The sequence below is a fragment of the Grampus griseus genome (genome assembly GCF_964374135.1).
Source record: "Grampus griseus genome assembly, chromosome: 17".
Classification (NCBI taxonomy): domain Eukaryota; kingdom Metazoa; phylum Chordata; class Mammalia; order Artiodactyla; family Delphinidae; genus Grampus; species Grampus griseus.
In genome coordinates, this window is record NC_139011.1 from 36,193,418 (window position 1) to 36,217,771 (window position 24,354).

Genomic DNA, 24,354 nt, shown 5'->3' on the forward strand with positions numbered 1-24,354 from the left:
CAGTCGTTTCATGATTTGTGAGGCTCTGGTCCCTTCCCTTGGCATGGTGGCACAGCCTGAAAAAAATGTATACTTTCTTGTTGTTACTTAATAGAGATCTTCCTGGGCATGTTCCCCAAAACACTCCACAGGATGGGAGAAAGGTGCTACTACAGAGTAACAATTTTTGTTCCTACTCCCTCTCTGCTTTGTAAAACCAAAGTCAGATGTTATATAGCCCTATCCGCAACCTTAAATGTAAACAACCAAACAATGTTTTAAATTAAAGCCTTGCATCTTTGACATTCTAGAATTTCTGCATGGTGAGATTTATAAAATTCATATGGAAGTACATAGAAGTTCTTATAATAAATGATGGCATTCCCTAAGACTTAATCTTTAGATCTCTCAATTATACTTTGTAAAACCTTGGTGATCTCATCTAACCTCATAACTTGAAATATCATTTATAACCTGCCTGCTTCCAAGTTTATATGTCAATACAACCTCCTCCCCTCTCAAACTCTAAGTTCTTTTGAATGTCTAGTAGGTTTTCTGAACTTGATGTGTCCACAATTGAGCTCTTGATTGTTCCAAATCTAATTTTTCTGCGGTTTTCCCATCTAATAAATGGCACTTCCATCCTTCTACTTTCTCAAGACAGAAACCCTGAAATTATTTGTAGCTCTTCTCCCACATCCAACTAGTCAGCTTTACCTTTAAATTGTAACTAGAATCTAATAATTCTCACTACCTCTTCTACTACCCTCTTTATTCAAGCCACCCTTATCTCTTGACTGGATTATTATGGTAGTTTCTTAATGCCCCTATCTCTTCCTTCCTTGGCTTTCTATAACTGAATCTCATCACAGTAGCCAGGGTGATTCGTAGGGCTTTATTTTGCTTGATTATTTCAAAAACATCAATCTCATTAAACTAGCCTTGCCACATACATGGTGTGTAGAGAACTATATGCTACTCAATTCTTTTTTCTTATTTTTAATAATAATGCTGACTTAACGTTTATTAAGAGGCTACTATAAGCTTACACAGTCAGCACATGTGCTAAGTATTTCATATGCAACTCTCCATTTATTCCTGAGAATAACTCCATGAGACAGTTACCTCATATTTCCCCCTTTCATATACAAACACTGGAGGTATGTGGCAACTTCCTAAGACTGCAGTTAGAAAGAGGGAGAACAGGGTCTTAACTTAAACCCATAGCAGACGCCTGAGTTCAGGCACTTATCCTTCTGCTTTACTGTGAAAATACATGCACAGCTCCCGATAACCGTCAAAAGAAATAAGTGTAGGCTTCCCCTACCTGTGATGCCCGGTTGGTGATGGCTGCAGGAACCTCCCACTTGGTCTGGCAGCGTCTCTGCCACAGGCCGCCAAGCTCGCAACTGTGCGGAAGTGGGCACAGCAGGAATGGGCGACAGCTTCTCCCGCCAGCTTGGTCCATCCAGGGCCATTAGGATTTTTGTTATCCTAAAAAGAAAATCAGATTCCTCTGTTGATCATGCAATTTGCTTTCTACATTACTGGAGGTCATATCAAGAGTAAAATGTACAAATGCGATGCATTTCTGTACTCCCCTGTAGAAAGCATACAATCAAGCCATTTGCTATCCACATAAACAGTCTTAAAAAGGACTCTTAAAAATTGCCCCAGGGCTTCCCTGGTGGCGCAGTGGTTGGGAGTCTGCCTGCCGATGCAGGGGACACGGATTTGTGCCCCGGTCCGGGAGGATCCCACATGCCGCGAAGCGGCTGGGCCCGTGAGCCATGGCTGCTGAGCCTGCACGTCCGGAGCCTGTGCTCTGCAACGGGAGAGGCCACGACAGTGAGAGGCCTGCGCACCACAAAAAAAAAAAAAAAAAATTGCCCCAAACTATGTAACTTTAGATCCTTTTTGCATCACAAGAAAAAATTAAGACATTTCTAATTAGTTTAAAAAATTTTTAATATATATGCAATAAAATTTTAATTTTTAAAAAAGTGAAGTATAAAACTGAAAGTTAGGAGGCCTAGAAGAAATATCCCCTGCATAACATTTCATATAATTACGAAATTGATAACGTACTACTCTTGAGAATAATCAGAATTACTTTGGAATTTCTATGCCCAAAGTGTATACGAAACACAGGTATATAACACTGGCTGTTAAAAGCGATGAGGAGCAGCAGTTACATGGAATAGTGCTTCTTCTGGAAACATTTACCTGTGGTTAAGATACTCTTTACCTTGTGTTTTTTTACATCTCTAAAATTATTCACTCTTTTTGTTTTCATATGCATAAAGATGAAAGAATAGGATATTGCAGTCTACTACGAGGGCCCTTGTATTAATGACATTTGCTAATGGCTATCATAATATTGAGATAACATCCCTGATTATCACTTTCTCTTAAACTTAAACTTAAACTTACAAAATATCATACTTAGATTTTAAAACAATGGGAAAAATCTGGTTTCAAAAAAAAGGTGGTTCCTACCCACCAGAAAGACAAGATCCAGCCTCATCCACCAGAACACAGGCACTAGTCACCTCCACAGGGAAGCCTACACAACCCACTGAGCCAACCTTAGCCACTGGGGGCAGACACCAAAAACAACGGGAACTACGAACCTGCAGCCTGCAAAAAGGAGACCCCAAACACAGTAAGTTAAGCAAAATGAGAAGACAGAGAAACACACAGCAGATGAAGGAGCAAGGTAAAAACCCACCAGACCAAACAAATGAAGAGGAAATAGGCAGTCTATCTGAAAAGGAATTCAGAGTAATGAGAGTAAAGATGATCCAAAATCTTGGAAATAGAATGGAGAAAATACAAGAAACGTTTAACAAGGACCTAGAAGAACTAAAGAGCAAACAAACAATGATGAACAACACAATAAATGAAATAAAAATTCTCTAGAAGGAATCAATAGCAGAATAACTGAGGCAGAAGAACAGATAAGTGACCTGGAAAATAAATTGATGGAAATAACCACCGCAGAGCAGAATAAAGAAAAAAGAATGAAAAGAATTGAGGACAGTCTCAGAGACCTCTGGGACAACATTAAATGCACAAACATTTGAATTATAGGGGTCCCAGAAGAGGAAAAGAAAAAGAAGGGGACTGGGAAAATATTTGAAGAGATTATAGTTGAAAACGTCCCTAATATGGGAAAGGAAATAGTTAATCAAGTCCAGGAAGCACACAGAGTCCCATACAGGATAAATCCAAGGAGAAACATGCCAAGACACACATTAATCAAACTATCAAAAATTAAATACAAAGAAAAATATTAAAAGCAACAAGGGAAAAACAACAAATAACATACAAGGGACTCCCCATAAGGTTAACAGCTGATCTTTCAGCAGAAACTCTGCAAGCCAGAAAGGAGTGGCAGGACATATCTAAAGTGATGAAAGGGAAAAACCTACAACCAAGATTACTCTACCCAGCAAGGATCTCATTCAGATTCGACAGAGAAATTAAAACCTTTACAGACAAGCAAAACCTGAGAGAATTTAGCACCACCAAATGACCTTTACAACAAATACTAAAGGAACTTCTCTAGGCAGGCAACACAAGGAAAGGAAAAGACGTACAATAACAAACCGAAAACAATGGGTAATAGAAACATACATATTGATAACTACCTTAAATGTAAATGGATGAAATGCTCCAACCAAAAGACACAGACTGGCTGAATGGATACCAAAACAGATCCATATATATGCTGTCTACAAGAGACCCATTTCAGACCTAGGGGCACATGCAGACTGAAAGGGGATGGAAAAAGATATTCCATGCAAGTGGAAATCCAAAGAAAACTGGAGCAGCAATTCTCATCTCAGACAAAATAGACTTTAAAATAAAGACTGTTACAAGAGACAAAGAAGGACACTACATAATGATCAAGGGCTCAATCCAAGAAGAAGATATAACAATTGTAAATATTTATGCACCCAACATAGGAGCACCTCAATACATAAGGCAAATGCTAACAGCCATAAAAGGGGAAATCAACAGTAACACAATCATAGTAGGGGACTTTAACACCCCACTTTCACCAATGGACAGATCATCCAAAATGAAAATAAATAAGGAAACACAGCTTTAAATGATACATTAAACAAGATGGACTTAATTGATATTTATAGGACATTCCATCCCAAAACAACAGAATACACTTTCTTCTCAAGTGCTCATGGAACATTCTCCAGGATAGATCATATCTTGGGTCACAAATCAAGGCTTGGTAAATTTAAGAAAATTGAAATTGCACGAAGTGTCTTTTCTGACCACAATACTATGAGACTAGATATTAATTACAGGAAAAAATCTGTAAAGAATACAAACACATGGAGGCTAAACAGTATACTACTTAATAACCAAGAGATCACTGAAGAAATCAAAGTGGAAATCAAAAAATACCTAGAAACAAATGACAATGAAAGCACGATGACCCAGAACCTATGGGATGCAGCAAAATCAGTTCTAAGAGGGAAGTTCATAGCAATACAATCCTACCTCAAGAAACAAGAAACATCTCCAACAACCTAATCTTACACCTAAAGCAATTAGAGAAAGAAGAACAAAAACCCCCACAAAGTTAGCAGAAGGAAAGAAATCATAAATATCAGATCAGAAATAAATGAAAAAGAAATGAAGGAAACAATGGCAAAGATCAATAAAACTAAAAGCTGGTTCTTTGAGATGATAAGCAAAATTGTTAAACCATTAGTCAGACTCATCAAGAAAAAAAGGGAGAAGGCTCAAGTCAATAGAATTAGAAGTGAAAAAGGAGAAGTAACAACTGACACCGCAGAAATACAAAAGATCATGAGAGATCACTACAAGCAACTATATGCCAATAAAATGAACAACCTGGAAGAAATGGACAAATTCTTAGAGAAGCACAACCCTCTGAGACTAAACCAGAAAGAAACAGAAGATATAAACAGACCAATCACATGCACTGAAACTGAGACTGTGATCAAAAATCTTCCAACAAACAAAAGCCCAGGATCAGATGGCTTCACAGGCGAATTCTATCAAATATTTATAGGAGAGCTAACACCTAGCCTTCTCAAACTCTTCCAAAATATAGCAGAGGGAGGAACACTCCCAAACTCATTCTACCAGTTCACCATCACCCTGATACCAAAACCAGACAAAGATGTCACAAAGAAAGAAAACTACAGGCCAATATCACTGATGAACACAGATGCAAAAATCCTCAACAAAATATAAGCAAACAGAATCCAACAGCACATTAAAAGTATCATACACTTGGGTTTCCCTGGCGGCGCAGTGGTTGAGAGTCCACCTGCCAATGCAGGGGACACGGGTTCTTGCCCTGGTCCGGGAAGATCCCTCATGCCGCGGAGCGGCTAGGCCCGTGAGCCATGGCCACTGAGCCTGCGCGTCTGGAGCCTGTGCTCTGCAACGGGAGAGGCCACAACAGTGAGAGGCCCGCGTACAGCAAAAAAACAAACAAACAAACAAACAACAAAAAAGTATCATACACCATGATCAAGTGGGGTTTATCCCAGGAATGCAAGGATTCTTCAATATACACAAATCAAACAATGTGATAAACCATATTAACAAAATGAATAAAAACCATATGATCATCTCAATAGATGCAGAAAAAGCTTTCAACAAAATTCAACACCCATTTATGATAAAAACGCTCTGGGAAGTAGGCACAGATGGAACTTACCTCAGCATAATAAAGGCCATATATGACAAATCCACAGCCAACATCATCCTCAGTAGTGAAAAACTGAAACTATTTCCACTAAGATCAGGAAGAAGACAACGTTGCCCACTCTCACCACTGTTATTCAACATAGTTTTGGAAGTTTTAGCCACAGCAATCAGAGAAGAACAAGAAATAAAAGGAATCCAAACCAGAAAAGAAGTAAAGCTGTCACTGTTTGCAGATGACATGCTACTATACATAGAGAATCCTAAAGATGCTACCAGAAAACTACTAGAGCTAATCAATGAATTTGGTAAAGTAGCAGGATACAAAATTAATGCACAGAAATCTCTGGCATTGCTATACACTAATGATGAAAAATCTGAAAGAGAAATTAAGGAAACACTCCTATTTACCACTGCAACAAAAAGAATAAAATACCTAGGAATAAACCTACCTAAGGAGACAAAAGACTTGTATGCAGAAGACTATTAGACACTGATGAAAGAAATTAATGATACAAACAGATGGAGAGATATACTATGTTCTTGGATTGGAAGAATCAACATTGTGAAAATGACTATACTACCCAAAGCAATCTACAGATTCAATGCAATCCCTATCAAACTACCAATGTTATTTTTCACAGCACTAGGACAAAAAATTGCACAATTCGTATGGAAACACAAAAGACCCCGAATAGCCAAAGGAATCTTAAGAAAGAAAAATGGAGCTGGAGGAATCAGGCTCCCTGACTTCAGACTATACTACCAAGCTACAGTAATCAAAGAGAGCATGGTACTGGCACAAAAACAGAAATACAGATCAATGGAACAGGATAGAAAACCCAGAGATAAACCCACGCACCTATGTCACCTTATTTTTGATAAAGGAGGCAAGAATATACAATGGAGAAAAGACAGCCTCTTTAATAAGTGGTTCTGGGAAAACTGGACAGCTACATGTAAAAGAATGAAATTAGAATACTCCCTAACACCATACACAAAAATAAACTCAAAATGGATTAAAGACCTAAATGTAAGGCCAGGCAGGCACTATAAAACTCTTAGAGGAAAACACAGGCAGAACAGTCCTATGACATAAATCACAGCAAGATCCTTTTTGACCCACCTCCTAGAGAACTGGAAATAAAAATAAAAATTAAAAAAAACAGACATTTCTCCAAAGAAGATATACAGATTGCCAACAAACACATGAAAGGATGCTCAACATCACTAATCATTAGAGAAATGCAAATCAAAACTACAATGAGGTATCACCTCACACCAGTCAGAATGGCCATCATCAAAAAATCTACAAACAACAAATGCTGGAGAGGGTGTGGAGAAAAGGGAACCCTCTTGCACTGTTGGTGGGAATGTAAATTGATACAGCCACTATGGAGAACAGTACGGAGGTTCCTCAAAAAACTAAAAATAGAACTGCCATATGACACAGCAATCCCACTACTGGGCATATATCCTGAGAAAACCATAATTCAAAAAGAGTCATGTACCCCAATGTTCACTGCAGCTCTATTTACAATAGCCACGACACGGAAACAACGTAAGTGTCCACTGACAGATGAATGGATAAAGATGATGTGGATAAAATATTCCATATATACAATGGAATATTACTCAGCCATAAAAAGAAACAAAATTGAATTATTTGTAGTGAGGTAGATGGACCTAGAGTCTGTCATACAGAGTGAAGTAAGTCAGAAAGAGGAAAACAAATACCATATGCTAACACACATATATGGAATCTAAATTAAAAAAAAAAAAAAAGAAAAGCTTCTGAAGAACCTGGGGGCAGGACAGGAATAAAGATGCAGAAGTAGAGAATGGACTTGAGGACACGGGGAGGGAGAAGGGTAAGCTGGGATGAAGTGAGAGAGTGGCACGGATATATATACACTACCATATGTAAAACAGCTAGCTAGTGGGAAGCAGCTGTATAGCACAAGGAGATCAGCTCGGTGCTTTGTGACCACCTAGAGAGGTGGGATAGGGAGGGTGGGAGACTCAAGAGGGAGGAGATATGGGGATATATGTATATGTATAGCTGATTCACTTTGTTATAAAGCAGAAACTAACACACCATTGTAAAGCAATTGTACTCCAATAAAGATGTTAAAAATAAATAAATAATTTAAAAAAGGTGGTCCCCAAGACTGATAAAGTTACTGGTAATTAGTAGAATGCATTCCAATTAGTTAGCTCAGTAGTACTTTTTCTGTGAAAAAAATTTTATATCTATATAGAGGCAAATGTAATACATACACTTTCCCTGCAATTTCATAAACTGAAATTTCAATAGTGATCTTTGGCTATGATAACCACATCTCATATATTTTAGTGTAAAAAATAAATTTGAAAAAATTAATGTATAACCACCCACAATAGCAGAAGAAAAAGAAAGAAAATTTTAGAAAAAAAGAATTTTCAAGCAAAACTTGTATTACCAGCAGAGAGGTAAGGAAGAAGCAGCTGAAAAGAGATGATGTGTTGCCTGGGAATAAATAAGTATATGCAGGGAAATGTAACACGTAAGATTCCTGGGGAGGGATATGGTTAATGGAAGACACATACAAAATAGGCACAGATGTTTAAATTTAAGAAAAAAAAAAAGCTGCTGTGGCTTTGGTGGCAAAGCAAGCATAAATATGAGATTCATGAAAAGGTATAGTGAAATTTTCTAAATGGATATTTTATAGAAGATATATATGGCAAAACCAGACAAAGCCTCCTCATCTTTAAAATGATGTATCAGCAAGAGCCATTCAATTAAAAAAAATGAATGAGTCTTAAACGTCAATTTGTGTAAAAGAACCTTCTTGAGTACATATAAAGATTACAATACAATCCTCAAAAAGCTAAACAGAATTACCATATGACCCAGCAATTCCATGCCTAGGTGTACGCCAAAAGGAACTGAAAACACGTATGCAAACAAAACCTTGCACGTGAATGTTCAGAGCAGCACTATTCACAACAGCCAATCGGTGCAAACAGCGGAAAGGTCCATCAACGGATGAATGGATAAACACAATGTGATACATCCATGCAACAGAATATTATTCAGTCATAAAAAGAAATAACGTCAACACACATGCCACACCGCGGACCAACCTTGAAAACATTATGCTAAGTGAAATAAGCCAGACACCAAAGGTACATATTGTATGATTCTATTTATATGAACTATCCAGAAAGGGTAAATCCACAGAGACAGCAGATCAGGTGCTTGGAAAGGGAGAATGAGGAGTGGCTGCTTAAGGGGGACAGAGTTTCCCTTTGGGGATGAAATATTTTGGAACTAGTTAAAGGTGGTGGCTGCACAACACTGTGAGTGTACTTAAGGCCGCTAAACTGTACACCTTAAAATAGTTAATTTAGCTGTTACGTGAATTTTACTTCAATATTTTAACAAAGTATAATGCAGAAGGTTCAGAAATGTGAATGCCCAGTCTTTCAGACATAAATTCCTCCCTTCAGACCATTCAGCCTATCATTATGAACCAGATTTCCTAAAACACCTCCTCAACAGGCCCCCTGTCTCTCTGTCAGATGCTTCTTTGTTTCATGAGAACCCCTAACCCTGGGAAAAGATCCTACTTTCCCCAACCATCTCGGAGACTCCCACACAGAGGATGGGCAAATTAAGAGCAGAATTCCACAGCATGGGTGAGCCACGCTCTGTCTGTTGGAGAATGCATTCATTCCACACAATTTTACTGAGGATGCCTACTGTACAAAGTACCGCAACTACAGAGACAGATAAAACACAACCCCGACCTCCAGGAACTCCTAGAAGAATAAGAGAAAAAGAACTTTACAAAAAGAGAAGGCAGAGAATTTACAAACAATATGGAAAGAAGGCATAGGTGGTAGGAAAGGAGCCTGAAGGGCACGTGTGCTGGGGAGATGGTGGATCAGGGAAAGTCCTCTTCTTCGGGACAAGAAGGAATTAACCAGACAAAAAGGGGGAAGAAGAGCCTTCAGACACATATGAGGAGGCAGCAGATGACGTGCAGCAAGGCAGCTGTGCAGCAGGAGAAAAGGCTTGGAGAGCTCTCAGTGACACGCCTGATTTTACAGGATGGAGACCAAGCCGTGAATGCCCACGGTTCCATCTGGTCCCACTCAGATCCAATAACCAATATCTACCCTTTACTTCCGGACAGGCTGGGACCAGACAGGTCCTGAGCGACCACAGAGTCGAAGCACCAAGCCCACTCTCCACACGAATCTTTCCAAGAGTTTTTCTCCAAAGTACAGTGGGACCACGTGGGGAGGTAAGGCAGGATCTCAAAAAAGGAATTAATCCGAAACCTGCCATTCTCATTTTCCATAGCTTTGTTCAAGGTCCCCTCGTGGTCTCTCAACGCCCTTCACCTCTCCAACAACTGTGGCCCACACAGACAAAGGCAGCCTCACCTCTCTGTGATCCCCACCTCACTAATGTTCACACTTGGGGAGAATCTGTCTTATGTTAAGTTGTTCCCCCTAGCTATGTTCTAGTTTACTTAAAGACAGAGGCTATGTCATTTTTTTTTTTCCCTTTCTGTCTTTTTGTGGGGAGTGGGGCATGGTACACTAGACCAACACAAGGCTCAGTGTAATATACACATACTTGGAAGAAATTACACTTTGGACAAATGGGACCAGAAAATATTCTACATACCTAGAAATGTTATCCAAGTAGTAATTTTCAAAGTTCACCTGAAAGCAATTTATGAAGTCTGGAAATTCTTACCTTCCCATTCTCACCCAGGGGGTAAATAGGTCATAATATAAATTAGAACTAAATTCTGTGCTATTTTGCCATTTTAAGTTAATACTCATCCTAGGTGAGTGTCTATTTAAAGGGCACATAACACAAATATCTAGCAGGCCCATGAAGATATCCATCAAAACCATTTGGTTTTGAAGGAATGAAAGAAGACAATCATTCATGTAATGCCAATAACGAAGAACACGTCTACACTTTGACATCGTTCTTGAAGGAGGGGAGGAAAATAAAATCTCATTCCATTAGAAAACAACTAGACCTCAGGCGGCTGCCTCTGATCAGGTTACCTGTTAACACTGTCATTTGCTATCTGGATTCCGCAGTCTATTTGCAACACTGTTTTATAATCCACATAAGCTTTCTGATACTGCTCTAAAGCTTCATAGGCCATTGCTCGTCGAAGAAGAGGCTTGATTGAGAATGGACGAAGTTCCAGAGCCCTAAAGGAGACAGAAATATTACACTGTCATTTGTTTTGAAAATTACTCCCTTACTTACGCTAACTGAATGTATCCGATAGGACTGGACTCTCACATGCATTCATATCTGATATTTTACCTTGGGGATCTGGCAACATACCAGAAAGGCAAACCCAGAGTAGCAGAGCAATCAAATCTGTGGTTACCTCCTTTCTTTTAAAACAGTATCGAAGCCCTTTGGCATCTGCTCTTTCCCCCGGTGAGACTGAACTCCCCGACAGCAGCTGGTGCCCTCCCTCCCACTCCCCTGTGTACTAGCAGAGCCCATCATGGCACCAAGCACAGAGTAGGCTTTCACCAGGTTCTTGTTATTGACAGATTAAAAGGAAAATTTTTATTGCACCTATGTATTTAATAAGGCACTTAGCACAGAACCACAAAACCTACACTGCATTTTGAAAATAAGCTCTCCAAAACTTAATACAGCTGATTATGATTTACTTGCTGCCAAAGGGCTTCAAACATAGACCCGAGGAAATCAAGGGAGTAAGTACCCAATGATTTCTTGTAAGTCATGAATTTTCACCTTGTACTTTTTAGTCTATGAAGCATTTCCAATATCACTAGAGATGTATTTCAAGGTTATGTTCCTTGGTTTTGTCTGAAGTAACTGCTTAAAGCTACCTCACTACTTAAGGCACTTCATTATATTCTGAAACAAAGAATACAATCAAAAGATTGTATTTATGAATGAAAACTATTGTACTCTTAGTTTTAACAAAATCAGCTGAAACTGTAAAGAAGAACTCCGTGCAGAGATCCTATGAAGAGCTAATAAGCCACTAACAAATCTCCGTGCCAGACTGCCCACAGCGGGGATAAAGGTTTGCTCTTCTGGTAATTCTTATGCATGAGCAGTTTATATATCAGACATTTAACTTGCTTCAGGAAAAGCACAAGTGAGGGCTTCTTGACTTTTTCCCCAACAGTCCTAGAGATCTGCTGTCTATACCTGTCTACAGTGATCTGGAAGGAGGAAGCTCCGACAACATCTGCCATTGCTAGTCTCTGCAGACATTCTCATCTAATGTCACAACAAGCCTGCAAGGTAAATAGTAACATGTTCATGTTGCAGGTGAGGAAACGGAGAGACACAGGGAGCAGTCTGCCCACGTGCCCGTTCTTCTGAATTTAAGCTGCAGGAAAGCACTGGCGTTGCGGGAGCTGATCACCACTGTATCCCAGTGCCTGGATCACTGCCAGGCCACTGGAGGGACTCGGCAAACCCCTCCCAAATGAACCTGCAGGGCCTACACTCTTTCTACCACGAACAGAAACAAGAGCACCACAGATAAAGGAACTCAGAGTCACCTGCCATTCAGGGATCCCCAATCCCTGGGCCACGGACCGGTACCGGTCCACGGCCTGTTAGGAGCCGGGCTGCACAGCAGGAGGTGAACGGTGGGTGAGCAAGTGAAGCTTCATCTGCCGCTCCCCAACTTCGCAGCCCCTTGCATTACTTCCTGAACCATCCCCCCAATCCGAGGAAAAGTTGTCTTCCGCGAAACTGGTCCCTCGTGCCAAAACGGCTGGGGACCGCTGCTCTACATCGTACAGATACTCAACTGGGTGTGTTCCTCAGCTGTGTATCATAGAATTTGTTCTAGAAATGTCATTAAACCTAATTAGCTTCATTTCTTTGAAAAATAACCAATTTTGCTTTGCCTAAGTGTTAGGATTGGGGATGATTTTAATGATCTTCTTTGCGTTGTACTGGGTTTTAAGACTTTTTTGTATAATAGGTATGTATTACTCGTGACCAGTAAAAGTTATTTTAAAAATAAAATTAAAGTCTATTAAAAACACTCAAACACTAGAAAACAGGTTTCTGGGCATCTGTACCACTGCCTTAAATCTACCTTAGTTAAATGCTTAGGGAATATTAACTACACAGTGATTATAAATACAGGTCACAAACACAAGACTACCCCCATTTTACCAAAGACTTCCAACACCCAAGGTGCTATTTATCCACAAGAGAGACCTGAGGTAGGCGTGGAATCTAAAACTGAATGAGATGATGCATTTAATTTTTAGCATTGCCCAGCCAAGTAAATGCAAGGTTTTTTCTCTTTAACCGCAATCCTGAAAATGAATGTGAGCTTTTAAGTGAGAATTCCACTAGAAGAAAAAAAGAAAAAAAAAAAAAAGCACATCCATTCATAAAAACAAACACAGAGCACTTTTAAACCAGAGTTTACAAAAGCTTACTATTCAAGTTAACACAGTTAAGACTCTTAAATCGTCTTCTAATTTCAAGTCCGTCTGTGAGCAACAAAGATGAGAAAAAGCAGAGAATTACTAGGCAACATTCATTCGTCTTGATTCTGTCAGAATACCCTCAATGGAAAATCAGCTGAAAGATTTTTGATGTGGTTTAGATAACCCAAAAAGATTCTCTGACAGATGGGAACAGTGAAGATTTTTCTTTTAGCTGATAAGCAATTATGAGAATGACAAGTAATTTCTAGAAATAACTCTAGAATTTCTAGAAATAATTCTAGAATTATTTCTAGAAATTGTTTTATTGTTTAAAATCATTTGGTTTTAAACTTTTCTTAGGTGTCATAACCCTGTTTCATGCTTCACCTGGAAGCCTAACCTAGAAACCTGGAGATGCTGAGGGGAGGAGAGGGCAGGGCCTGCAGCCACTGAGCTCCTCAAACAGCCTCATGCTCCCAGCAGCTGCTCTCCATAAGCCCCTGGGAAAGAGCTCAAGGGAAGTGCTTCAGAGTAGGCCCCAGGAGTGTAGACACTTAAAATCAAAGACTTTCCCCCAAAAATGCATACAAAGTTATTTCATAGGTTCCCCCTCTCCCTTATTTTAAACTTTGCCCTGGGCAGTTTTTCTTTTTCCGCTGTTTGAATCCTGCTACCACTTGTTTTGTAATAAGCGCTCCTGCAACAGGAAACAACTCTCCAAGGAGCAAAGATAATTAACTGAAAAACTAAAAAATAGGCTCCCTTTAAAATGTATGTAATCTTTTTCAGGTGAAGAGAAAACAGACATCCTTCTGCTAATAATTGGTTCCTAGTTTATACATATTTAAGTACAGCCATAGTTCAACATGTTCACATAAGTAAATCATGGTTTCCCTGGCACTGAAATGAGTTTGAGAATCGCTGCTTTGGCGTAAAATCACACCATGCTCCTTATGCTGAGACTCATACACCAGGTATCAAAGAAAACATCTAAGTAGGTCGGCTTCTAGAAAGGTCAGTACTGACCAGCAGAACCAGATTCCTCAGCCTAGAACACAGCTTTTAACTAAGGACACCTTACCTAAACCACCACCCACCTCCCTCCCTCCCTCCCTCCCCTGCAGGCAATTTCCCGCTCTCCTCCAGGGCAAACCTCCATTCTAGTGCCCACCCCCACTCCTGACCCCAGAGTCTCCTCTGTGACTTCCTCCTGGGTCTACACTGAAACAACACATTTTAGCAAGAAAATGTCTGCCACCTTACTCTCACTTAAGGATAAAGTGAGTCCACTGTTTGTAACTAAAGTCCTGAACTCACTCACTGAAGGAAGACCTCAGACAAGTCTGAAGGGTAATATATTACCATCACACACTTGAACTGGAAGGTTCTTAGCTGCAAATCACAACGTGTCTGATAATCTGCAAATACACGTGGTCTTGTTGTTAGTTATGGGCAGCGGTAAATGTTTAACAACCGGCTCTCCTGAGTAAAGAGGCCCAGGTTTGGGTCATTTGCCAATTTTCATGGTATTAGTAGTACTCCAACCATGGCAGATTTCAACTACCAACTTGACTTCAACCAACTCACAAGATCCTGAAAACCTAACAATTAGCTAGTGTGAGATAGCACAGCAGTAGGTGGGGTCTAGAGTCAGACCAATGTGAATATAAATATTATTGATTTTAAATATGAATGTAAAATCGGCAAAAAATCCAAGCAGCTCACGGCCTTCTTTTTAAACTGCAGGCACAGATACCAGCAAGATTTTATCCATATCAATAAACTGATACTATCAATGGAAAAAAAAACTGTTTACCTTATAATCAAGGTGTCCACACATGCTACTGTCCAAACTAGGGCTTCTGAGAGTGAAAGGGGATGATATTAACAATTATACCAGACTACAGGAGTAAACCAAAACTGTGAAGGTTAAACCAGTACATATGGCTTCTTATTTTTTAGATGCACTAATAGTAGCTTCTTTCCAAAGGGCTCCTGAAGCAGGCTTATTATTTAATGGTAAAATGATACTTTTTATTCATGTAAATATATTCATCCATCTCAGCATGTAACTTGTTGAGTACCATGGGTGACTAATGTGCTTGAGGGATGCAACCCTATAATACATGATTCTTGACCTCAGGGAGCTTAAAATCCAATGCAGTGGATGACATAAGTACCTACAGGTGTGAGAGTGACAGTGCAAGCATTACAGCCATGCAGATGACCAGGGAGCCCGAGGTGATCAGGAAAGCAGAGAGGATGGGGAAGCTGAAGAGGGAGGATTTCTGAAAAGCAAAGATGTACAGAGGGCATTATAGATATGAACCAAATGGGAGCAGAAAGCTTTTTTGGGGGGCAGTGTGGTGACAGAGGAGGTTATAATTATCTAGAAGACCATACTGAGCCACTGAACACCCGCTGAAACAGTCTGCACAAAATAATGCTTCAGGAAAAGCTATTCTGATGCCACAGTGGATTGGAGGAAGCAGAGAGACTAGTTAGAAGGCTTCTCCAGTACTCTGAGACTGATGTGAAAAAGAGTATGAATTAAGGTGATAGCAGTGGAAGTGAAAAAAGTTTGCACAATCTTCTATAATTGTCTTCATATATGTGAAAGGATTTACAAGTTTTATGTATTAACCAATTAACACATCTTAAATGTCTTAGACTCTTATGCAGAAAATTTAGTATATTAAATACTGCATTCATCACAGTGAAATGATAATCTCTTGACAAAGCTGAAAACGGGCAGTTTACCTGTTACAATCTTGAATGCAGCCACTGCAATTTCCGTCTTTTAGGTAACATGCTGCTCTATTTGAATATAAGATACTTAGATCATCTGCATTTCCACTTCCTAAAATCACATTTAATTAAATACAGTTAAAATCCATTAGCGAAATCACAGTTCAACAGACAACTGAGGTCTCCCGCGGCACTGCAGTCCTACACCCCGCTGCTAATGCAGCTCCGAGGACCTCCCTGTGCCCGCAGTGGCCAGAGAGGCCAAGCCCGTAAGGGACCGCGTCAACCGTGCCCCGCCCGGGCACACGCTACGCGTTCCAAGGTACAGCTCCCGGAGGTGGAGTCGCTCCCGCCCTGCCCTCGGTTACTGGGAAGGAACCTACAGGGCGAGCGCCTGTCAATCGGGAGGTGGCCCGCGCCTCTCCCGCGTTGGCCCCTTTAGGTCCCGCGAGCCGCAGCCCGAGGGGCCAGGGACCCCGTGGGCGAAGCTCACTCACCTGCAGGCTCCAGCTGCGCGATCACCGCCGAGTACCTGAGAGCCGCCTCAGCGAACTGCCCGTTTTTAAAGAGCTCGTTGCCCTGGCTCTTCAGGCCGGCGGGGCCGACTGGGGCGGCGGGCGCCGGCGCCGGCGGCGCGCCAGGTCCGGGGGACGCGCCGGGACCAGGGGACGCGCTGGCCGCGGGGCCCCCCGAGCGCCGCCCGCCGCCCGGGTGCCCATTGGAGCCGCCCGCCGTCGCCGGGGCCCGCGGCCGGTCCCGCTTGTCCGCGCCGGCCTCCGGCGCCCGGCCCCGCCGCGGCGCGCCCCTCTGCGGCCGCCTGCCGCCCTCGCTCTTGCCAGTCAGCTTCTTCTGGATGTTGCCCATGGCGCGCGGCTCGGCGGCGCGCCCGGCAGGCGCCGGCTCCGCGGCCTCTGTGGGGAGTGGATGCGGGAAGTGAGTGTTTGCATCATCGCGAGCAACTACCAGGGAGGCCGCGGCGGTGCCGGCGCAGGGGCGGGGTCGCGGGAGAAGCCAGGCAGAGTGGGCCCGCCCCTCGGGCGGAATCCGGCGGTTCCGGCGCCTCTGGGGGGCCGGTTGGCCCAGAGGGTTAACAGCAGAGGTCGCGCTCCGAGCCCTAGTGGCTTCCCGGGCTAGGGACGGAAGCCAACCCCGGATTTAACTCTTCAAACGCTGAAGAGCTTGGGACGTGAAAAGCGGCATTTCAAAATCATTCCCTTCATCAACGCATACGTATCGAGGTAGGTCTTACAAAATATGTACTTTTCTTCCATTTACAGTTTAGAAATGAATGAATGAAGTTACTAAAACTTGAATACAATAATTGCACCCAAAGTTAGGGCACCCTTTCCTTATGTTAAGGGACTGGGAGAAGATAATTTGAAAAAAAAAAAAAGTCCAAGTGATTTTTAAGCCATTTAAAAATGATTTTAGCAAAGAACTCACATAAAACAGGCACCTGGTTTTTAAAGTGAACCTTAAAAAGACAGTAAAATTTCCAGTACAATACCTTATTCAAACTTAAAAGTTCCTTTGATCTTGATTGAAAGATTTCAGGTACTTATCAGAGCTTAAATAATTGATTATTGAATTGATATTTAAATAGGCAAATGATGCATAAATATTTCATTGATGGGTGTCTTAATATTTAAAACAAAGCAATTCATCATTTCAAAGCACTAAATGCAGAAACTTCCCAGCTTTCTCTTGTAACAAATTCTAATCTGATTTTTAATGAATCTATTTCCCATTCTGTTTCATGAATGGTAAAGCCAGAATTTGAAGCACAAAGACAGAGGAAGTAGAAAACCACTAGTACTTAAATAAAAATCAGTGGATGGATGATCACCTTAAGGCAAGCAATGAGTATAAAAACACACTAATTAATAAATACAGCTTTCTATACAGCAGAATAACATCCAGTTTTGGATCACTTACCAAAAGGGGCTTAACAATAAAAAGATGATCTTATTATAGAGATAAATCCCCAAATGGGACCCAGAGCAAGGCTCCAGTACTCTTCATCTGGAATCTGCTGCTCAAGTCCCACCCAGCATAAAAATGGATGGAAGCTTAAGTCAGTGTCAGTAGAAACGATAGACAGCTAATATTATTTTCTATTCCCTTGTATGTCTGACCAATACTATTACTAAATAGCTGCCATTTATTTAGAACTTAACATGGGTCAAGACCTTTACATACATTATCATTTTCATTATCGTTAATCTTCATACCAAGTATTGTCCCCACATTACAAATGAAGCAAGAGAAACACATGGAAGAAGCTAAGGAATTCTCTCAAGCATGAAGAGCTAGAAACCAACATAACTGAGATTCAAATGAAATGAACGCTGTACCTCTTTCCTTAAGACTGAAATGCCCCTTAACATTTTCCTGCAAAGGTAAGCAGAGGCCTGAACATGAAAGACCTGTGAGTCCTGTTGGGTATTTAACTACCTGTGGGACATTCCAGAGGACTTGTTCAGGAGGTAGCTCCAAATGTAGGTCAGAGGAGGCCTTATCTAGAGACATTGACTTGGGAATTGCTGGCAAAAAAAGGATCACTGAAGTTTGAGTGTGAATGGAGTCACCGAGATCTTCCAAAGGATCCTAAGAAATAAAAAACTTAAAGGGGGGCTTCCCTGGTGGCACAGTGGTTGAGAGTCCGCCTGCAGATGCAGGGGACACGGGTTTGTGCCCCGGTCCAGGAAGATCCCACATGCCACGGAGCGGCTGGGCCCGTAAGCCATGGCCACTGAGCCTGCATGTCTGGAGCCTGTGCTCTGCAACGGGAGAGGCCTAAACAGTGAGAGGCCTGCATACCGCAAAAACAAAAACAACAACAAAAACAAAAGCAAAACGCTTAAAGGATGATCAGAATCTCCAGTGGAGATGGAGGAGTACCTAGAAATGAGAGAGAAAACAGGAGGGTGTACTGCCTCAGAAACCAAGAAGAAAGAGTATTTCAGGGAGAAAGGAGTAAACAGTAACCAATATCAAAGGAAGGAATGGCCAAGAGTTTTGACTGCATAAGGATTAAAGAAAATCATTAGATCTGAAGACCACAAAGACTTCAGTACCCTGGGGTGGGGTGGTTTGGGTAGCTGGTAGATACAAAAATCCTCAATGAAATACTAGCAAACTGTTAAAAGGATTATACATCATGACCAAGTGGGATTTATCTCAGGAATGGAAGAGTAGTTCAACAGTAGAAAATCAATCTGTGCAACAGATGACATTAAAGGACAAGGGGAAAAACTGACACGGTCATAACTGACATTGAAAAGGAACTTGACAAAATCCAACACCCCTTCATGATAAAAACACTCAGAAAACTAAGAAGAGAAGTAAAATTTCTCAACATGATAAAGTACTTTTATGAAAAACAGCTAACATCATACTCAATAGTGAAATCCTGAAAGCTTTCCCCTGAAGCTCAGGAATAAGACAAAGATGCTGTTTTCACTGCAGCTACTCAACATTGTACTGGAAGTTGTAGCCTGATCAATTAGACAAGAAAAAGAAATAAAAGGCATATATATTGAAAAGAAAAAGTAAAACTATCTCTATTCATAGATGACATGATTATCTACAGAGATGACATGATTATGTCATAGATGACATGATTATATATAGATTATCTATCTATACCTATATATATATAAATGTACATATATTCCCAAAGAATACACACACACACACAAACCACTACTAGAGCTAATAAGCAAATTCAGTGATTTCAGAGTACAAGATCAACATACAAAAATCAGTTGTTTCTATAAATTAGCAATGAAAAATCCTGAAAGGAAATTACGAAAATAATTACATTTACAGTAGCATCCAAAGGAATAAAATATTTAGGAATAAACTTAACCAAGGCAGTGAAAGACTTGTATAATAAATATTGCTGAAAGAAATTAAATAGGGCTTCCCTGGTGGCGCAGTGGTTGAGAATCTGCCTGCTAATGCAGGGGACACAGGTTCAACCCCTGGTCTGGGAAGATCCCACATGCCGCAGAGCAACTAGGCCCGTGAGCCACAACTACTGAGCCTGCGCGTCTGGAGGCTGTGCTCCGCGACAAGAGAGGCCGTGATAGTGAGAGGCCCGCACACCATGATGAAGAGTGGCCCCCGCTTGCCACAACTAGAGAAAGCCCTCGCACAGAAACGAAGACCCAACACCAACACAGCAAAAATAAATTAATTAATAAACTCCTACCCCCAACATCTAAAAAAAAAAGATCCTTTAAAAAATAGAAATTAAATAAATGGAAAAACATCTCTTGATCATAGATAGGAAGACTTAATGTTGTTAAAATATTAATACTATACAAAGCAGTCTACAGATTCAACATAATCCCTATCAAAACTCCACAGCCTTTTGGGCAGAAATGGAAAAGCTGATCCTCAAATTCATGTGGAATTTCAAGGGGCCTAGAATAGCCAAAACAATCTTGAAAAAGAGAACAAAATCAAAGGACTTACACTTCAGACTTCAAAACTTATGGAAAGCTACAGTAATCAAAACAGCGTGGTACGACATAAGGATAGACATATAAACCAATGAAATAGAGAGTCCAGAAATAAACCCATGCATCTATGGCCATGTGATTGTTTTCTTAGGGTAAAATATGTTTGAATTTTTATCAAATGCAAATCAATGAAACATCTAAAAACCACAGCTTTGGACCATGTCAGTCAGGTAGTTTTTTTGTTTGTTTGTTTGTTTTAATACACCTTTATTATTTTTTTTGAGGTATAGTTGATTTACAATATTATATGTTTTAGATGTACAAAATATTGATTCACAATTTTTAAAGGTTATATTCCATTTATAGTTATTATAAAATATTGGCTATATTCCCTGTGCTGTATAATATACCCTTGTAGCTTATTTATTTTACACATAGTAGTTTGTACCACTTAATCCAATACCCCTACCTTGTCCCTCCCTGCTTTCCTCTCCCCTCTGGTTTGTTCTCTATGTCTGTAAGTCTGTTTCTTTTTTGTTATATCCACTATTTTATTTTATTTTTTAAATTCCACATATAAGTTTTATCATATAGTATTTCTCTTTCTCTGACTTATTTCACTAAGCATAATACCCTCCAATTCCATCCATGTTGTTGCAAATGGCAAAATTTCACTCTTTTTTTAAGACTGAGTAGTAGTGCAGTGTGTGTGTGTGTTACATTTTCTTTATCCATTCATCTGTTGATGGACACAAGTTGCTTCCATATCCTAGCTATTGTAAATAATGCTGCTATGAACACTGGGGTGCATATATCTTTTCAAATTAGTGTTTTCTTTTTTTTAACATCTTTATTGGAGTATAATTGCTTTACAATAGTGTGTTAGTTTCTGCTTTATAACAAAGTGAATCAGCTATACATATACATATATCCCCATATCTCCTCCCTCTTGTGTCTCCCTCCCACGCTCCCTATCCCACCCCTCTAAGTGGTCACAAAGCACCGAGCTGATCTCCCTGTGCTATGCAGCTGCTTCCCACTAGCTATCTATTTTACATTTGGTAGTGTATATATGTCCATGCCACTCTCTCACTTCATTCCAGCTTACCCTTCCCCCTCCCCATGTCCTCAAGTCCATTCTCTACGTCTGCATCTTTATTCCTGTCCTGCCCCTAGGTTCTTCATAACCAATTTTTTTTTAGATTCCATATATATGTGTTAGCATACAGTATTTGTTTTCATTTTATTTGAATATATACCCTGCAATGGAATTGCTGGATCATATGGTAGTTCTATTTTTAGTTTTGTGAGAAACCCTCATACCGTCTTCCACAGTGGCTATACCAATTTACATTCCCGCCAACAGTGCACAGGGTTACATTTTCTCCACATCCTTGCCAACATTTGCTCTTTGCGGTCTTTTTGGTGATAGCCATTCTGACAGATGTGAGGTGATATCTCATTGTGGGTTTTTTTTTTCCCCTGACCATTTTTTATTTTATTTTATTTGTATTTTTTTTGCGGTAGGCGGGCCTCTCCCGCTGTGGAGCACAAGCTCTGGACGTGCAGGCTCAGCAGCCACGGCTCATGGGCCCAGCCGCTCCGCAGCATGTGGGATCCTCCGGGACCGGGGCACGAACCCGTGTCCCCTGCATCTGCAGGCGGACTCTCTACCACTGCGCTACCAGGGAAGCCCTCTCATTGTGGTTTTGATTTGCATTTCTCTGATGATTAATGATGTTGGTCATCTTTTCATGTGCCTGTTGGCCATTTGTATATCTCCTTTGGAAAAATGTCTATTCAGGTCTTCTGCCCATTTTTTAATCGAGTCGTTGTTTTGACCTGGGTTGTTGGAGCTGTTTATATATGTTGGATATTAACCCCTTATTGATCTTATCATTTACAAATATCTTCTCCCATTCAATAGGTTGTCTTTTTGTTTTGTTGGTGGTTTCCTTTGCTGTGCAAAAGCTTTTTAGTTTAATTAGGTCCCATTTGTTTATTTTCGCTTTTGCTTCCTTTGCCTGAGGAGACAGATCCAAAAAACTATTGCTACAACTTATGTCAAAGGATGTTTGGCCTACATTTTCTTCAGGAGTTTTATGGTTCCTGGTCTTACATTTAGGTCTTTAATCCATTTTGAGTTTATTTTTGTATATGGTGTTAGAAAATGTTCTAATTTCATTCTTTTACATGGAGCTGTCCAGTTTTCCCAGTACCACTTATTGAAGAGACTGTCTTTTCTCCATTATATATTCTTGCCTCCTTTGTTGTAGATTAATTGACCATAAGTGTGTGGATATGGCCAACTGATTTTGGACAAAGGTGCCAAGTCCATTCAATGAGGAAAGAATAGTTTCCTTAACAAATGGTGTTAGGACAACTAGATTTCTACATGTCAAAAAACAACAACAAAAACAAAAAATCAAAGCTAAGTTGGACTCCTTCCTACCTCAACTAATCAAAATAAATCAATGACCTAAATATAAGAGCTAAAACCGTAGCACTCTTAGAAGAAAACATAGGAGTAAATCTACATGACCTTGGATTTAACAGTGGATTTTTTTTTGCCACACCACGTGGCATGTAGGATCTTAGTTCCCTGACCAGGGATCAAACCCATGCCCCCTGCATTGGGAGCATGGAGTCTTAACCACTGGACTGCCAGGGAAGTCCTAATAGTGGATTTTTATATATGACACCAAAGGTATAAGTAACAAAAGTAGATAAATTGGACTTCATCAAAATTAAAAACTTTTGTGCATCAGAGGATATTATCAAGAAAGTTAAAAAACCCATAGAATGGGAGAAATTATGTGCAAATCAAGTATCTGATAAGGGTTTAATATCCAGAATACAAAAATAATGGTTACAATGCAACAATAAAAAGACAACCTAATTTGAAAATGGGCAAAGGACTTGAATAAACATTTCTCCAAACAAGATATACAAATGGCTAATAAGCACATGGAAAACGGTCAACATAATAAGTCATTAGGGAAATCCAAATCAAAACCTTAAGGAGTTACCACTTTACACCCATTAGGATGGTTATACTCAAAGAGGCAAACCATAACAAGTGTTTGCAAGAATGTGGAGGAATTGGAATCCTTATATGTTGCTGGTAAGAATATAAAATGGTATAAACACTTTGGAAAACAGTCTTGCAGTTCCTCTGGAAGTTAAACATAGAGTTACCATATAACCCAGTATTCTGCTTTTAAGTATATACCCCCCAAAATTAAAAACATATGTACATGCATAAACACAAACCAAAAATACTTGTACATGAATGTTCACAAAAGCATTATTCATAATAGCAAAAAAGTGGAAACAACCCAAATGTCCATCAACTGATTAATGAATAAAGAAAATGTGATATTATCAATGTAAGAATATTATTTTCCATAACAAGGAGTGAAGTACTAAGACACTGGTCTTAGTAATATTTTTTTGGATATGTCTCCTCAGACAAGGGAAACAAAAGTAAAAACAAACAAATGGGACTACATCAAACTAAAAAGTTTTTGCACAGCAAAGGAAACTATGAAAAAATGAAAAGGCCACCTACTGAATGGGAGAAGATATTTGTAAACCATATATCTGATGAGCTAGTATTCAAAATATACAAACAACTCATATAACTCATAGCAAAAAAACCCAAACAACCCAGTTAAAAAATGGGCATAGCATCTGAATAAACATTTTTCCAAAGAAGACACACAGATGGCCAACAGGCACATGAAAAGATGCTCAAAATCGTTAATCATCAGAGATTAAAACGACAAAGAGCTATCACCTCACACCTGTCAGAATGGCTGTTATCAAAAAGACAACAAATAATAAGTGTTAGTGAGGACGTGGAGAAAGTGTAACCCTTGTACACTCTTGGTGGGAATGTGAATTGGTACAGCCAGTATGGAAAACAGTATGGAGATTCCTCAAAAAATTAAAAACAGAACTACCATACAATCCA

General features: G+C 40.1%; 1 protein-coding gene across 1 annotated transcript in view; it reads right to left on the minus strand.

The window, feature by feature from the left end:
* SPAG1 (sperm associated antigen 1) overlaps positions 1 to 24,354 on the minus strand; it is a 98,946-nt gene that overhangs the window by 12,586 nt on the left and 62,006 nt on the right. The window contains exons 10-13 of the mRNA XM_082674824.1: positions 16,407 to 16,820; positions 15,922 to 16,021; positions 10,768 to 10,920; positions 1,307 to 1,473 (exon numbers count right to left, since the gene is read on the minus strand). Of these exons, the coding sequence (XP_082530950.1) occupies positions 1,307 to 1,473; positions 10,768 to 10,920; positions 15,922 to 16,021; positions 16,407 to 16,820 (834 nt within the window). The remainder of the gene's footprint in view (positions 1 to 1,306; positions 1,474 to 10,767; positions 10,921 to 15,921; positions 16,022 to 16,406; positions 16,821 to 24,354) is intronic.